Source organism: Cottoperca gobio, chromosome 6 (assembly GCF_900634415.1).
Source record: "Cottoperca gobio chromosome 6, fCotGob3.1, whole genome shotgun sequence".
Classification (NCBI taxonomy): Eukaryota; Metazoa; Chordata; class Actinopteri; order Perciformes; family Bovichtidae; genus Cottoperca; species Cottoperca gobio.
The window spans coordinates 20,583,839-20,601,689 of record NC_041360.1 but is presented as its reverse complement, the minus strand read 5'-3'; the positions used below and the strand labels follow the sequence as shown (position 1 = coordinate 20,601,689).

The window sequence follows — 17,851 nt, the reverse complement described above, 5'->3', positions numbered from 1 at the left end:
AGTTGTTGACACAGCAGTTATTCCTTCATATACAGTAGTTTCATAGCTCTGGTAAATGATGGGCATGCAATGCACACAGCATGTTTCATGCACTATGTAGTGTGTAGGTGAGTTACTATAAACATCTCATAGCAAAGACTTGACTTGTAGGTCATTATGTGGTATTTTGCTATTTGACCTTAAATTGACTTCATTCAGTTTGGCAGCAATAATATAATAATTCAGTCTTTGGGGGGTTTCTATGGTATCTGTAGTACTTCACAGACATAATGTAATGTAAAAACACTGCGGGCCTTTTTCTTTTATGCACTTTAACATTTTATTTTGTAATGTCCTTGGAGAAAAGGAATACAGTTCAAATCAAGCTTTGGCGCTGGGTGGCACATCTGTTTACCATTGCATTAATGGAGTTCTCTGTAATGCATTTGGCAGGAGACAGACGGAGTATTACTTTTACTACAACAATAATTGGTATTAATGCATGTTGGCAAAGGGTTGTTTAGTTGAGGAGATCCAAAGGCAAGCCCTGGAAAGTCAGTGTTTACTAAAAACTGCTGATTGAAATACGCATTTGATATTGTCATGATGTCATTCTTTGAAGTAAAGCAAACATACAAATTGCTTTTTATGTGTGAGAAGTAATATCAGCGAAGTATGTTCAAATAGTAATTTAAGTAAATACTTTAGGATAGGTTTTAAACAACTCTAAATAGACCATATCAATTAATTCTACAAGAGGACGCTTCCTATTAACCAACTGTACTGAAGCATCCATGTAATACAGCTCTATATAAAGCAACAGTGAAGTTACACGAGACTAAACTGAAATGATTCAACTTAAATGAGAAGCTAACATCGGCTATTAAATGACCTTTATGCATGTGCCTTCTATCATATATTACAGGAAGCTGTCATACCATTTAGAAAGATAATCAAATCATTTCATAGAACCAAAGATTAAACATTGGCAAACGTTTAGAAGTCCAAAGGGTAATAAAAATGGTCAAGGCGTTTCATTACATAACATTGTCAACATATTTCTCATGGCTTCAGAGGGTGTCTTACCTTAAGTAGCGGCCTCTTCTGTTGGTAGCAGCTCCAGAATATCTTTCTATGCTAAACAATAACACTTTATTTCTTCGGCACACGTAATATCACATCAGTTTGCAGCTCATGAATAAAATCCTGGTCTTTTTGACCTTACGTTTTTTCCATACATCAAATATATTTCAGAAATGTCACACATGAAAACATGAAAAGGATTCCATATTATAGTATAATGTTAATTCCCCTCTTTGGAAAGCAGTTAACACATTTATTATTCCAAAGACACCATTACCTGTAATGAGTTTCAGCCAAACGATGGTTTACTACCATCTTGACAATATTCACAAATGTGCATTGCTTCCTGATAACATTTGATCACCGAGAGTCATTTTTAATGCTGACATACAATAACAGAGAGACAATAATGCCCCAAAAACTATTTTTTAAATTTGCAGTGACAGCTTCAAAATCAATGAACGATTGCCAAAGTTATATTCAATTACCAAAATACAGGTCATCAAAACACATTTGTCATTTATAAAGAAGAAAAGACACCAAACAATTATCACATTTATTGCACAAAGGTATGATTGCAGACACAGTTCAACACAAACTATCAGGAATGTAAATATCATTAACTAATGCTAATGACCTTAAAAGCTGTGTCGACGTCAAGCAGCAACAATACGGCTGTGTGTGATAAATTGGCAACCAACGCACAATTTTGGTAATTTATGTCTGTTTGTTGCTAACAAAAACATAGCGTTTCCTGTCGAGGGTGGGTTTCCCATGGAGGGGGATCGCAGTTGAGCGTCTGTGAACTAATCATGCTGCTTCAAATGAAATCCACATGCACAACATTGACATACTTGACTTTGGCCTGAGGGAAGTGGACAAGAACACTCTCCAAACCTGTCGCCCTGGGGTCAGTTGGTCGTGACATCATTGGACTTGTGTTTCCAGACCAAGTGAAGTGTTAGCAATTGAAGCGGTGGCTGGAAGGTCCCCTCCCTCGTCCTCACCGGCGTGCTTATTGTCGTGGCTTTAATCTAAATCTGAGTCGGGAGTTAATGTTTCAATTCGGCCTTTGAGACAAAGCAAAACAGTTCAGTTGATGATATGCTGGTTAAAAGTCAAAGCACTATGGCCTGCAAATGTTGGCAAACCATTAAGACTTCCAGATAGCCAGATGCTGTGAGATGTTATCTGAAGATTATAAATATTTGGATCACTGCATGGCTTTCGCATAAGGAATGGAAGACTCTTTTGGGTCAAGCAGTCGAATAACATGAAGGCATTACCCACTGCAGTAAAGACTACATTTTCCAGCACTTGCATAAACATCCTCACAACTTATTGTAGCTTAGAGAGCAGTTACAAGATTATATTAATGCTGTCCCTGTTGGAGAAAAGCCCCATCTGGAAAGGAGTTGAACCACAGTGAGATTGTGCAAGACATTAGAATAAATGAAGAGAGGAGCCCATCCAGTCAGATGTTATTTTGTGGGGGATCCGAGTTGGGAGCAGATGGAGTAAGACAAAATGAGAGGAGACAGGGCGTGAAAGTCTGGAAGCATTTAGGTCGGTCTACCCCAGGCTCATCGAATAATAGGGAACATGGCCTCACTTTGAGACAGGTAGAGTGCGCCTGCTTTTCCTCAACTCGTCGGTCAAGTATTATAAAGTTGTTTTAAGCCTCTTTTTAGACTCCACTTAAACGTATAGCCTTCTCACATGAGGCTAACGTCAGACTTAATGGTGCCTGGTCCTGTTTGGGTCTATCAATGCTATCGAGTTGATGGAGTGAAATGGAGTTTGTGGGACTCGACATCTCCGTCAAAGAGCTTTGTCCCCTCTTGTGGGAGAGACAGTGATGGATTTGGTGTTTAAGCCCACTTTAAGAAACAGGGAGCTAATAATCATTCATTTCAACTGTGTGACGTTTGAGCTACAGGGCAAGAGATTTAGCTGTACTTGTTTAGTACTATTTGAGGGTGTTTGCTGTACTTTCCATGTGAGTGAACTACCTGTCGGTCTGTTTCCAATGGATCTACGTTAGCGGGGCCACTGGTCCACAGATGTGAGGAAATTCCAGTGTGTCAGTCAGTATTCATGCACTATTCATCAAAGTTGTTCCACTTGCTACTTTAAGACACTAACATTCAAAGGGTGTTCGTGCATCAGTCCGCCAATTATTTTCCTGATGACTCAGTTAATAGTTTAGAATATAAGACATTAGAAGATAGTGAAGAATGTCCCTTCCAGTTCTAACAACTAAAGAGCTTTTATATATATATATATATATATATATATATATATATATATATATATAGAGAGAGAGAGAGAGAGATAGAGAGAGAGAATTGTATGAAAGGTTCCTAAAAAATAACAAACAACACTCATCTCTGAAATAATCTGCTCAGAATTCATTCAAATAGCTCGTTTTACACAAGCGTCATGCAGTTATTGCGTTCAATATACAGTTTATCAGTTGTTATTTCGTATCTACCGTGGCTTCTTCTCTTGTTCAAGTGTCAACCTTTGATGAGAACCGGTGGGTCTACTCAAGGATCCTCCTCGTTGAGTCTGAGGTGCTGAAACCAAAACCTGATGTTTATTTTTTGATGTTGTGGACACATGAAAATCATCTGTAATGTAGCTGTGCTGGAAATGTGTAGACCAGGCAGGGAACATCAGGAATAATTTAACTTTTTATTCATTTATTTTTCTCACTTATACAGTGTTTTTGGTGGGTTTTCTCCTCTGATGGATGCATCTGTACTGAGACCAGGCAAAGGTTTAGCAGAGCTTCAAATAGAGACGCAGTGGACAAAGGGGTTTGGGGTGGTAAGGTATTAAAAGGACACAGCTCCTTACGGCCTCTATAATGCTGGACTATTGTAATAAATGTTCTGCTTGTGGATATGTTGTAATAAGATGTTGTGGATTTTCCTCCATTCCCTATTTTTTTCCATTACAATGTAAAACTATGTTATTCTCCTTCTCATGCGACACTTGCTTTATATTTCCATCTTTTTTCTTTTCTTGTAAACGTAAATGCAAGGCCAGGATCATTCACTTTTTGGAGCTTGTCCATACTTCCCCGTATGCAAGCCGTGGCAAGCTGGTTGCTATGACAGATTAGAAAAGCAGCTGTGTAACATTTAGCAGGAAGAGGGACTTAGACTTGAATGTTCTGTGTCAAAGGTCACCGCTTTATAACTTTACGGCTGGTCTGCTGTGTTTTTCAAGTTCTGTCATCAAGAACGAGCTTTTTTTTCTATCTTTTCTACAGTCGTTCCTCTTTCCCGTCCGACGCAGAGCACTGATTTGAGCTTCGCTAGATGTTTCAGTGCAACTAAGTAATGGAAAAAGCTGTCAGTGGAATGTTTAGAACATTTCGTTTTGACTTATGGTTTCTTGGTGTATCTTTTCTGAGTGGTGTTGACTTTAAAAAAAAGAAAGGAAACTATGTTGAAACTGTATATGCCTACTCCACCGGTTGTTTATTTAACTCTTTAAAGATGAGTGTGCAGCTCCTGCAAGCTGACTGTCTGTCCGGAACTGCATTGACAGAGACAGGAAATTATTTCAACATCCTGGGATGAAAACTTGAAATTCATAACTGTACTTCATTTTACTGTCAGCAAAATCTTATGTGGATATATTTGCATGTTAAATTCATCATGTGGTTTCTATCACGTTGTGAGATTGGTCACGGTTAAAGTTAAAGCAAAGGTTAGCGTGAGGTGAGTTGTGTACATACATTTAGCACACTGCTCCTGTGCATGATTTCAAACAAGGCTGGGTAGCTATTTTGGCCTGATGGATAAAAGATCTATGACTCTTGACATTCCTCGGCTCCATGACGCCGCTGTTACCAGCTGTTCCCATGTTGACAACATGTGTTGTTTTGACTTCTGTCTTTGAAACCTCACTGCAAAACAAGACCATGAATAGAAAAGCAGCCTGAATGTTCTGTGAGCTTTTATTTTACTCCCTTGTCTCCTTCTTTTTTTTTTATATGCAGTTTATTCTATGCACCAGAGGACACACTGATTACGCTATAACAAAAGACTTGACACTATCTTAAAGTGCATTCAGTTCCCAACTATTGCTACTTGCTTGATTTGTTATAATGCAGAAATTAAGATTTTGCATGAGCAGTTAGTTTTTTTTTAATTATATCTCACAACCTTGACAACATGTATCCCCGGGTATAATTATGCACTCCCTTCACAGTCTACACTTGCAAGTTTGTTCTTGCTCTGGGTCAACACTGTGCTCCTTTGAAAAGTCTGTGTAACTACAGTTACCATATGCTTGGTATTACCATCCTCTTGCATTGCAAAACGTGCTGCAATGTGATTGGAATTTGACCTTAGCTCTTACATTTTAAGATATGGTCTCACTTAGAAACACTAAATATAGGAAACAAATAACAAAAAACTCAATTGTCTATTAGCAGCTTTTACTTTATACTTAATAATGCATCGTTCTTCTTAAGCTTCATGGTATATTACTACCTTGGCTGCAGTCCTATTAACAGATTTTGTTTTGTAATACAATTTGTGTAAATCAATATTTAGCATATAGTATATAATAAACCAGCATTTCAAACAATGTTAAATACAAATATCTGGCCAAATCTGACTTTATGACACCATGATGTTTATGTCTTTTTTTATTATCTAAGCCTCATAAACCTTTGTTTTCAAAACACCCAGTTCTGCTTTCATCACCAAAACAAAAAGACTTGTAATTATAGTTTTCGCAGTAATAAATGTTTTTAGACAAAGCAGTTTTGATCTTTGTTGGTTTTGTGGAATCTACCTACTCTGTGTGAGGTACTGTTCAGTATTAGCTGCTTTGATAGCTGAGTGACAGATATGTAAACTCCAGTGGAGTTTCTCCTGGATGCCTAACAGTTTCCATGTGTCCTATTGGCTTACCTGTTCACAGTAATGCAGTGGGTGGGGTCATCTTGAGGTTGACGCCTGCCAGTCCTAGACAAAGGAAAGTCTCTGATATCAGTCTGTTAATCCTGTTAAAAGTTATATTTTAAGAAATCATATTTGCTTAGTTGAATCAAAATCAGATATCCAAACTCCCCAGGTGGTTTTATGGTTTTTAGAAAAGGCATGAATTAGCTGGGTCTGGTTTAGCACTCAATTATGTGATTTGTTCCAGAACTGTGGAACTCTATCAAATCAAAGAAAGCCGCTTTGGAGCCACTAAGTAGAGTCATTTAGAGCTGCCTGGTCATTACGCATGGCTTTAAATATCAATTATGTCTCTCTGCAGACGTTCTGTTCTGCTCGGTTTCTTGTTTCAACAAACTTGTTTCACAAAAAGCGGTCGAGTCATCCCATTTGATAGTAATCCGCATTATGTTTAGGTGAACCTCACCGGATTATAGTAGATTTAACCTGCCTAATCATGTGAAATTAATTGCTGGGACAACGTGGGCGGGCAAATCTGTCGAAAGACTGATTAATTTCCCGTGTGACCCGTTGATTTATGTGTTTTCTACTCGATGAGTTGTTCCTCGTCTTTATGTCAAAGTTAGAATCTTTCGATATATTCAAAACACTGTCACAACTCAGTAACACTTCACACCAACATAACCAATTTAAACTGAATATGACATACATAGTTTAAATACAGTATAAGCATCGAACGCTATCATGATACAAACTGTGCTTTTAAATAATCAGCCAACAACGTTCAAAGGACATGAAATCAATTATTTAAAATGTCTCCAAACACAGGCACCAATATTTTTTAAGTAAGAAGAATAAAGCAGCTAGACGGTAACTTGGCTGAAAGTGAGTGAAAAGTGGAATTGTCTTACCTGAGTGGGTGCTGCTGAGTGAAGCAGCCCAGCTGTAGATCGGTGAAGCAGAGGTCCCTGAGTCCTTGCCCTCTTCTTGCTCTCAGAGGTGAAGCTGTCCTCTGGTCCCACGAGCTGTGCCAGCTCTCTGTGCTCTGTGTTACCAGCCCTGATTAACTAATGGCTGACAGATGAGGTTGGCAGGGTGGAGGGAGGAGCACATCGCCATATAGCGTCTTTTCTCCCACCGTTAAAATGCAGATACAGTTCGGCTGGGGGAGCACAGCCCGTATGGCTGCGATTTCCTTTCTTCCTCCTTTTTTTTTTTTTCTCTTTTTTTTTTCCTCCTGCTTTTACAGCAGTAAGGAGGGGCTATCCCTCCGCCTCACCCCCCCCCCCTCCAACATGTTTGCCTGTCTCTGCTCTTGTCTGAGGTAGAGGGAGTTCTGTTATCATTTTGAGTGAGTGTGCAGCGGGTATGTGAATCTGCCCTGCTCAGGACTAGTCACTCAGCTCCGGCCTCGGCTTTGATGTTCCCCGTCAGCTGAGCCAGCCCTGTGTTTAAAATGCCTCGGTAATTACAGTGTGTATGATGCATGTGTGTGCAGTGTCAACGACTGCCCGCACCACACTTAAAAAAGAAAAGGCTGGAGGTGGCTTTGTTTGAAAGGTTCGTTTAAACAGGGAAAAATAACTTTTAGCTCATAGAAACTGGAGAAATAAAAGACTAAATCCTCAAGACATCTGCCAGTTGGGTTTCCACGGTCCATCATCTGTAGTATGATCAGTACTATGAGAACAGAAACAAATGTGTGGTTGGGGTTATGCAACATTCTGAGATCATAATTAGAGGACAATGCAATATTATGTTTATTATCTGGACTGGAAAATATGCTAAGACAAAATGCAACTCTCCTCGTCTTGTGTATTCGATTCCAGCACCCCATTTTTGGAGTGGCTTTGTATGGGGGCGCTCACTCGACAAGCAGAAATAGCGGGCACCCTAATTGCTGTCTGGCCTCATAGGGAGCGAAGACTCTAGAATATATTATCATTTACAATCACAGGCAAAGGCCTTTTTCAGAGCTGTCAGGGTGTCTGGTTTTTATTCATCGTGTTTCTTTTCCCCTTCTCCTTCTTCTCTCTAGCTTTCCTTAAGTATTTTCTCGGTTCCTTATTCGTAGCAGATGATTGCTTCGCCGTGTGCATGCATCCAAGTTTCGCTCTGCATCTTTTCCTCCTCTTGCCTCGGCCTCTGACATTCACAGCAGCTCTTAAACTAATTCCTCTGTTTACAGGTTAAATAGCTGGCTGCATTCCATCAGCGTTTGAGTGTTTGACAAAAGCTTTAGGTGAAATCCATTTAAGTTGCTCAGTTAAATGTGTTTGCAGTGAGTTCACTTGGCCATGAAATGCAAAAAGGAAGCTGTTGGGTGCACTGAGTGCTCTTAAAGGTCTAAATATTTTATACATACAGAGAACAAACATGTTGTTGTACATCAATGTGTAAATAGTAGAGATTGAGATCTATCATCTTCAACAGGACTGATCTAAAATGCCCCTTATTTTTCTCTCTTTCTCCACCCAACACCCATCCCCCTTCCCTCCACTTCCCTCTGCAGTGTTCGGTGAGTTGTGGCCGAGGGACCAAGCAGCGGGAGATAGCCTGTGTTTATCAGAACCAAACCAAAATAGACGAGGAACACTGCGGTCATCTGCCTCGGCCGCGGAGGGAGAAGGCCTGTCGGGCGCAGGGATGCCCCAGTTGGAAGGCCAACAGGTGGAGGGAGGTATGTTTGCTCTTCTTGCCGTCTCCTCTGGCTCACAAAATAGCCCAGGCTCTCTCTCTCAGGGACCATACTAACGGTAACTGCTGCTAGCAGCTGAGGCACAAGCACAAACACAGCAGAAGGTTTCCCAGAGGTTGCATATGCAGGACATATACACACCAATCACCACTCAGTTTATTCTTGGTCATAAGTGTGAACTAAACACCACAGGCTGGATTTATAAAACTGTTTACAGAGTGCACTTCACATTAAGATTAGTCAGGTTTGAAATATTCAGACAAACTTTATGCTGAGCTTCTGCTTTGGAAGCTTTTCATAACTGACCATTGCATGTGGCATGACACGCACAAAAACGTGTTCATTGTAAATCACATGCCATACACTAAATCATTTGTGTCTGATGCTATCCTAATGAAACCCAGTAAGCATGGAGATCCAGAGATGCAGCTGATACAGCCGAGCTTGACACCAAGATGAAAGCATGACGTTAGAAATGACGCACCTCCACCTTCACCAGTGCAACCAGACACTGGCAGGGCAAAGGCCACGCATAGAAGGGTAGCTAGGGGCGTGAGGTCACAGTCTTCGCGGAGCCGACCACACAACCGTGATATCTGCTACTAGGAGGACATGCGCGCAGCCGCAACACGATTTTGGCTCAAAGTCATGTTGAGATCCCACAGGGAGGAAAATATTAAAAACAGAATGTATCTCAAGTCAGAGAACAGATCTGTCAGATGACCCTGAAGAAGGAAGCATAATGTGTGTTCAAAGACATACAATAAATACAAGGAGCTTGCACTGGTTGCCTTCTTAAACCTACAATTTCTATATAATGATGTTTTATTTCGGCCACTTGGGAAACATCTGTTAACAAAGCACAGAATATCAACTTTTAAATTCATATTGCTAAGTGAGAGAGAACCAAAACAGTAGTAAAAAGACAGTAAAAAACTCTGAATAACAGGGAGATCATTATTTCTGGGTTCATCACCATGTGATACATTACTCCCCCGCCCCCTGTTTTTTAATTCCAAGATATTTTTCAAAAATCGTTCCAAAATATCAACTATCGCTCTTCTTTTCCAAGTACATGTTGAATCCCAAAAGGTCCGTGAAGACCCACGTCCTCCTCCTTACACAAGACTCCTACCACTCCCCGCTCTTTGAGGGTGTCCTCCTCCCCGATCACACTCTCTCTCCTACTGCTGTCTGGAAGCAATCATCTTCCTCCGCATACCACCAGCAACCATGAAATCCTCAACTAGAGCATAAAGACATGTTTTATATCTTAATATCCATCCATATGACAACTTTGAAACCTCAGCGCCCTCTGTTTTAGTTATTCAGCTACCCGGCCCTCTCAGCCACCTCTGACTAGGGGTGTAGAGGGCAACATTTTAGAGGAACCTTTTTACTGGTTGTTTGTAATGCAACACATTTTTTTATTTTTACTTGCTTTTTTACAGTTTCAGTGTGTTTTCTGGATTATCCAGAGTAAAATAGACACAATTCTGGAAAGAAACATAGTTTTTAAAATGTAATTATCCAATGCTGTGAGCAGCACAAATGACTTTCAATTAACATCCATTGTGTCTAATGTGGATATCTTACTACCTGGGCAAAACTCCTCTGGTGAGGCTCACTCCACCCCAGTATGAAATCATAAAATAGTCCTAGTTATTCATCGTTAGTTTCATGATGTCGCCACCACCTCTGATAAAAGGACTGCTGTTTTTGTGTGCAGGAAAACAGAATCAGGTTTCTTTAGCTGTAGTAGTGACTATAATCACTTTAACAGCAGGTTTTGCTTTATAAGCCATTTTTTCATTTGAACGTCAGATTTTCTCTGGTGCTTTTTGTTCTCTTTCCAAGTCGTTGACCCTTCATATTCAACCCCACACCCTGTAATGATAACGCACAAATGCCGCGAGAAACGAACAACACAAATACATCTGGAAGTTTTTGGGGAAATTTGATACTCGCTGTAAAACGCACAGATTTTCTGAGTGAAATCGCTGAAGCCCGGCACTGCTCTTTGAGGTCTGTGGGAGACGTAGGGAGAAATCAGGCTGATCAGCTCAGGCCTTACAGAGTACTGCCTCTGTATGCAGGTGTGCTTCTGAAAGCACATCAAAGAGATGTTTGAGATAGACCTTTGTGTGACCCCAGATATATGTCTCACAAGGACACGACAGATGGCTTTGGATTTATTAAGTACATTGTTTAGGGGCATCAAAGCAGTAAATCTGACACTGCAGACTAAACAAACATGTTTTAAGAAAATAAATGACACAATTCTTCTCTTGCAAAGGACAACTTAGGATGCATAAGCAATAAAAGGCACACTTACTTAATTAAATACCCTCAGTGGTATTGCTGTTAAAGCCCTATTTGGTCTGTTATGAACATTGTCTAATGGTGGCTCATGTTAGCACATTTCACATTACTGAGTCAGTTCACTGACATGTTTATTGTCCCATTCCACACTGGATGTATTGCCCATCCATTGCAATAAAACTTGCTAACCCATCACATGCCAAATGTTCCCTCTTGGTATGATACCACGTTGTACAACCCAGTGTATAAGAACACACATTTATTACATTAATTGAGTTTCCATGTTATGCCCTTTTCTGAATCAGTGTGTCCTGTGTCTGTTTTACTAGTGCTCTGTCACCTGTGGAGTCGGCGCTCAGAACCGAGATGTTTACTGCAGACTGAAAGGCACTGGCCGGGTCAGAGAGGATCTTTGTGATGCTCAGCAGCGTCCTGCCGTTGTCCGGCCATGCCAATCTGCAGAATGTACACAATTCACTTGGGTCGCTGGCGAATGGGAAGAAGTAAGTACAGAGTCATTCTTCCTCTCTCCCCATGAACCGGTATTCAACCATCTCATTAAGGTTTTTATTGGCTGAGAACTCCGCTCTTTCATTCTCGGCACCGTTAAATGGACGACCTGCAGGTACCCTCGCTCTCTCACATCAATCGTGAGGGCTTTTGGTGATAACCATCGGTCTTCGAATCATATCAGACCTCGAAGTACAGATGGCCATCGTCTCTTTTGTCCTGCTCAATATCACTGTTCTGTGTCACGCTAGCAGACTGCTTTTTTCTTTGCTCATCTTTCTTTTATGTCCCGTGCTTTGTCCTCGGAAGTGAGGCATAAAAGAGGGGCACCATGTAGGGACATAGTGCTGTGTCCTCCTGCGGCAGAATGTTTGCAGTGTTCAAATTCCTGTCTGTGTTACCCCGAGAACTCACAGCTTTGTTTCTTTCTGAGTTTGGCCCTGAAAATCCACACACAGCTGACTTGTTACATAGATTAATTTTAAGATTCTGGAGCATATAATTACTTTTAAACGCTCTTATAAACCGTTACTGGGCCTGAGGGAAACCGGCTTAACTTTTATCTTTTATGGAAACATTGTCAACCAGAGCACATGTTTGGGATTGGGTTTCTTGAGAGCTGATGTTGGCATTATCTCACAACACTTAATTGTCCCTATTGTGTTAACCTTTACATAATAAGGGGTTTCCATTTGGAGAGCTAAAGAGGCAAGCGAGCATCAATGGTGTAGTTGGTGAAAGTACAACACTGCCCCCCCTCTGCCAACTCTTCTTCACTCTTACTGGTTTCTTGCCGTGTTACAATTTTCTTGTAGTGTAATGCAACCTGTGGAGAAGGCATGAGAAGCAGGAAGGTGGGGTGCATGGGCGCAGGGATGACACCCGTCCAGGATGATTACTGTGAGCCATCGTCCCAGCCCGCATCACACCAGGCCTGCAAAAGAGCTCCCTGTCACTACATGTGGATTTCAGGGGACTGGTCACAGGTAGGCTTGAACCCCCCCCCAGTCGCTGTCTTAATGTATCTCCGAGCTTTTGTGGTTTGGGATAAAGTGTTACTTTATAGGTTGAGAAAGTTCTCCAACATCTTAGGATAAATAAACCATTTAAAAAAGCCACTGGATAAGCAGAAAAATACATTGAAGCTGAAAACAAGGCTGTTTGTCTTAGCTTATAAACATTTTGCAGATACAAGGTTCACACAGGATACAGACTATGTTCCAACAGAAATCGGCTTGAGTGAGGTGATAGATTCTCATTAATAGTACATCCACTTCTGTTACTCATGCTAATCCTTTAGTAACTGTCGATGTGTGTGTATCTGTGTGTTGCTCAGTGCTCTGCCAGCTGCGGTGTGGGCTACCAGCAGCGTATAATCTCCTGCTCCGTGGTGCCCTCCTCTCATGCTCTGCGCTCGTATGCTGCTGCCCAGTCCTCCTCCGCCAGCACCCACTGCCCTGAGCCCCACCCTCCTGGCTCCCGACCTTGCGTCCTCAGGGACTGCCCGCACACAACCTACTGGAAAGTTGGCCCATGGAGCAAGGTGAAACAAAAAGCGCCTGTTAGCCGTGTTCACAATAGATTTACATGACTTGTGCATTCTGATGATAAATCTCATTTGGATATGGTTGCATCTTATTTGCTAATTGTTTTGTGTGTATGTTTTGTGCGTACCAGTGCTCGCAGACCTGCGGGGCAGGAGTGATGCAGCGCAGAGTGGAGTGTGTGACCTCCAAAGGCCACTCGTCTAAACACTGCCGTCCTTCAGAGAGACCGGAGTCTCAAGCTTCATGTCAAGACAGAGAATGTGAGTCAAACATTCTACCATCTGATCCATGTAGTGCACACTGCCAAAAAGGAATTGATGGTATTAAATTGACTGTGCTGTATACGGCAACACACGCCGTGTCTGATTGCGTTTACAGAAACTCAACTTCTTGCTTCATTTTAAAACATTAGGCCTCCACTTGAAGCCTCTTGGAGTAATCACTTAGTGGAACAATAAATAGACAGTCAGCAGTTTTCTACAAATTGCGAAATGGTCAGTCGGTCAAAACGCCTCAGGGGTGTGTGCCGGAGCCGAGGCAGCCTTCATTGTGAAATTGCAGGCTCTGTAAAACCCGGCAGCGGGCCAAAGTTTGTAGGTTCGCTCCCCCACATTTCAGATGTTTCAGTACTTGCGCATTGGGCTGTTCATTCCCGACTTGGCTTCTGCCAAGTCAGGCACTGCCGAAATTAAAATGATATGCTCGGGTGACAGCCAGTTCTGCGGTCAAGTATTAATGCTAATCAGCTAATCAGCTTGATATGAGCCCTACAGCACTCTGGGAAAACAGAGGAGGCAACACAAATAATGAGACATTTACAACAGGTCTCATTTAAAAAGACGAGAGCCAGGTCACAATCTTTTCTCATAGTGGGGGTTTAATTTATTATCTTGCGAAACCTTTCTGACATTTGTTGACAGATTTATGGCCAGGGCTGCGCAAGTACAGTTTCAAAAGCGGTGTCGGACTTCAGTGTCAAGGTTTTCTGTTTACTCGCTGATGCACTGAAGCCTCTACTTCCTTCCCTTCATATTTCTTCACCCAGGCCAGTTGTTCGCTTCCTGCCGAGAGGTCCAGATGAGACTGGGTGTGAAGATAGATGGGGAATATTATCTCAAAGTCAAGACCCGGATCCTACAGGTGTGCATGTTCTGTCAGAAATGCTCCGGCACACATCATGACTCAACCTGCACCTTCCCCTCTCATGTATTGTCTCAATGTGCTTCAGATTTACTGCGCTGAGATGCAGACTGATTTCCCCAAAGAGTATGTGACCCTGCGCAGCGGTCAGACGGACAACTACTCCGAGGTGTATGGGCACAGGTGTGTATGATGCATGCGAAGACTGATGGCCACTTGAGCTGTGACTGTGATTATGTGATCAGAATTACAGTGCTGCTTGTTACACCATGTGTATAAAATAAAATATGGTGGTTTGTCTTGAATAAATCCTGATTCATGTTGTCGTTAATACAAAGGTTGCTGAACCCCTTTGAATGTCCGTATAACGGCAGCCGAAGACAGGACTGCGACTGCAGGAACGACTACTCAGCAGCGGGATACACACTCTTCCACAAAGTTCGTCTGGACCTGAGCTCCCTGAGGATAATGAGTGCGTAATTACCGTGTGATTGCCTTACACTCTCTACTATAATGAGACCACACACCAGTGTTGTTTTAACCCTCAGACGCCTCGTCCCCTAGCGCTCTATACTGTCTCGTCCAAATGCAATATGTGCTGCTTTCCTCACACACACTCTCTCCGCTTAGGTCAAAAAGTTTGACCTTTCAGCGCTCTGTGCTCACATCACTAGGCGAGGACTTGAAACCGGGCCTCTCAGCACAAACACGTGAGCAGAAGAATAAAGGAATGCGTGCGTGCAACATAGAGACATGCGTGCCTGCTCTCAAGCACAGACAGACAACATGCGACGCTGCCTCGCACAACTTTGCTTTGGCAAGCACACACAAGAAGAGCGTGAAGACACAAGCGCGCACACACCCATGCAGGCAGTCGCATCAATATCAAACACTTACTCATACTTGCATGCGAGCAATCACACATTCACAGACACACCAATACACACACATCTTCAGGCCATATTCCTCTGCTCATTATTACAGTCAGCTCCACCTCCCCTGTTGTGTACAAGTATGCCTTTGATTAGAGTGTGTGGATTAGTGTACAGTGCGTGTGTGTGTGTGTGTGTGTGTGTGTGTGCGTGTGCGTGTGCGTGTGTGTGTGTTCAGGGGAAGTTGGATTAGAACATACACAGTCATCCTCCCATCCTCTTCGTCTGGTCTGGGTCCTGACAGCACATGTTCACCCCCCCCCCCCCCCCCCTCCCCTGCATGGTACTCATTTGGCTTTCAGGCGGCTTGAAGAGAGCAGAGCGGGGGATAATGAGTTCAAGATGAAGGGAAGCATCTTGTGAACTTTATCATCATTTTATATACAGGCAACTTGAAGAGAGGGCAGGACAAGGTACCAGTCTTAGTTCTCATGTGTGACAATGCAGGGTGATCAGGAATAACATGGGAGAGTCTTGATTGAGTCACTGATATAAAATATAAAACAAAGGTTTACATACAACCAGTTTACTCACAAATGGGGGGGGGGGGGCGGATATAATGTCTCCAATAGATTCATACAATACCTGGTTTCTTAAGCTCTACTATTTCTTTTCCCTCTTGTGCTCAAAACATTTAGGTGTCCACTACAGCATTACCTCTTGAATTTTAAGATATTTATCATTATTGAATGTAAAGCCATTAACATTCAAAATTCTACTTCACTCCCCGAATCCCATTGCATGAATTGTTTTGTGTAAAGGCCTTTTAGAAAGAGAAAAACATCTGGCGCTGTGACAGGGACATCAACCCTGCAATGAAATGCATTAGCATAAACTGTAGTTGCTGATGCTCTGTGTGGTTATTTACCTTAGAGCAGCTGTCTTCAGTCTGTGTTTACTTCTGCTGTTGCACATTGTGACTCTAGATTTGTATCTTTGCTGTTTACCAGTCACAGACCTCCAGTTTTCCCAAACTCTTCTTGGTCGACCTGTGCCCTTTGCTACAGCGGGAGATTGTTATAGTGCAGCTAAGTGTCCACAGGTTGGTGAAATATTGTACATTGTGGCTGAATAGAAATGTTTCATGTGTATTGTGTGTGCCATATTTGTGTTAGTGGCCTGAAAGTCAAAGAAGAGAGATTGTTACTAAACATGTTCTGCTATAATGACCTGGACATGTGGGGGGGGGGGGGGGGAATGCCCTTTACTTTGGCAATAATTTCCAACTAAATAATCTAAATAACTCAATCTGTGTTTTCAGGGCCAGTTCAGCATAAATCTGATTGGCACTGGTCTCAAAGTGGCTGAGGCCTCCAAGTGGACATCACAGGGCAACTATGTCTCCGTCAAAGTGCACAGATCTGAGGTAAGAAGCTGACAGTAGATTCATAAAATGGTTTTCTTTTGTGTTACTGACGCTGTTTGGCTCTTAATGAGTGTATTATGTCAGCTACTGGGATGTGATTGTGCTTCATGTTGGGTCTTGGAGTAATGGAATGGGATTGTTGCTCTGAAATGTCATCTGAGTTTCCATGTTGTATTTCTGTCTGATTCACAGAAGAGGAATCCCCACTGACATTTATGAAGCGTTCATTCTTCGCGTAAAAAGCTGCCCTTTGCCCACTCTTTCCTTTCTCGTTTGTCTTTGTCCGTAGGACGGAACAAGAATCTACGGCCGCTGTGGTGGCTTCTGTGGGAAGTGCATTCCCCAGGCTCACAACGGCCTACTCCTCCAAGTCCACTGAGAGCCATGCACGGACCAAACCCCTTAATCTATCCTGACGACAGTTACATTCAATAATAGTGATTTGTTGGACGCCGTCTTCATCCGTCAGTGTGGTGGTGGAGGAGCATTTAACAGTTATCATCCTATAGTAACATCCCTAGTTCCCAAATGGCAGCTAAAACATACAAGACACTCTGTACTGTGCAGTACTACAGGGCCACTGTCAGGTCCTTCATCACCCTGAAGAAGAGCCGGCTATATTTGCATGTCAACCGTGTTGCAATGGCTATAACACATGTCTGCGCTTTGGAACCTAAAAGGCTTTTTATTCTGACATTTACGCATTTTTTTTAGCATCGTACAAAGGGATACAAAACTTCAAACAGTATAAAAACCTAATACTTCAAGGAAGAAATTCTCATCTTTAAAAGAAACACTCATAAAAAGAATTCTGGTAAAAAAAAAAAAAACGTTTCCAGAATTTCGTTATGAAGAACCTGAAACTAATCTTCTTATATGTGAACATCCACGTAGCGTACATATTTATGTGTTACAGCTACACTGTGGGCATTTAGTTACCACGTATCTACTTGACTTGCAATCGATGAGACAGTATAAAAATCAAGATACTATGTATGTAATAATCATTGCAATCCTGTGATGACAAGAAAGTGTTACAGACTATTCAAATAGTGTGCGAGGCAGGGTTGTGTTATTGTTTCACAGTGTGACAGCCTGGTAAAAAAAGAAGAAGTTCGACAACAACACTGTATTTCTTTTGAGACTAATGAGGTACAGAGCAGATTATCTTGGCCTTACACAGGTGGAAAGAAATATTTTGGTATTTAATCTTTTTGTCGGGAGTTAGATTAGGAGATCGATAGCACTCACATGTTGTGAAAGTGCTATGGATCTTCTCTTCTAAGAAAATATTAAACTATCTTTGGGCCTCAAGAAAGAGTAAGCTAGCCACTAACTACTGACAT

At 41.9% G+C, this 17,851-nt stretch overlaps 1 protein-coding gene and 1 long non-coding RNA gene across 2 annotated transcripts in view; one reads left to right on the top strand and one right to left on the bottom strand.

The window, feature by feature from the left end:
• The window catches only part of LOC115009426 (A disintegrin and metalloproteinase with thrombospondin motifs 20), a 72,040-nt gene extending 54,645 nt beyond the window's left edge, over nucleotides 1–17,395 (top strand). The window contains 11 exon segments of the mRNA XM_029433385.1: nucleotides 8,503–8,670; nucleotides 11,340–11,513; nucleotides 12,336–12,506; nucleotides 12,857–13,063; nucleotides 13,198–13,327; nucleotides 14,113–14,207; nucleotides 14,296–14,390; nucleotides 14,546–14,679; nucleotides 16,090–16,181; nucleotides 16,401–16,505; nucleotides 16,795–17,395. Coding sequence (XP_029289245.1) covers nucleotides 8,503–8,670; nucleotides 11,340–11,513; nucleotides 12,336–12,506; nucleotides 12,857–13,063; nucleotides 13,198–13,327; nucleotides 14,113–14,207; nucleotides 14,296–14,390; nucleotides 14,546–14,679; nucleotides 16,090–16,181; nucleotides 16,401–16,505; nucleotides 16,795–16,884 — 1,461 coding nt within the window. The 3' untranslated portion in view covers nucleotides 16,885–17,395.
• On the bottom strand, nucleotides 1,620–7,156 carry LOC115010020 (uncharacterized). Its single transcript, XR_003832404.1, has 4 exons — nucleotides 6,902–7,156; nucleotides 6,000–6,053; nucleotides 3,557–3,641; nucleotides 1,620–2,132 (listed from the first exon to the last, which is right to left on the bottom strand). It is a non-coding gene; the product is annotated as an uncharacterized LOC115010020 (long non-coding RNA).
• Nucleotides 17,396–17,851: the final 456 nt, after the last annotated feature.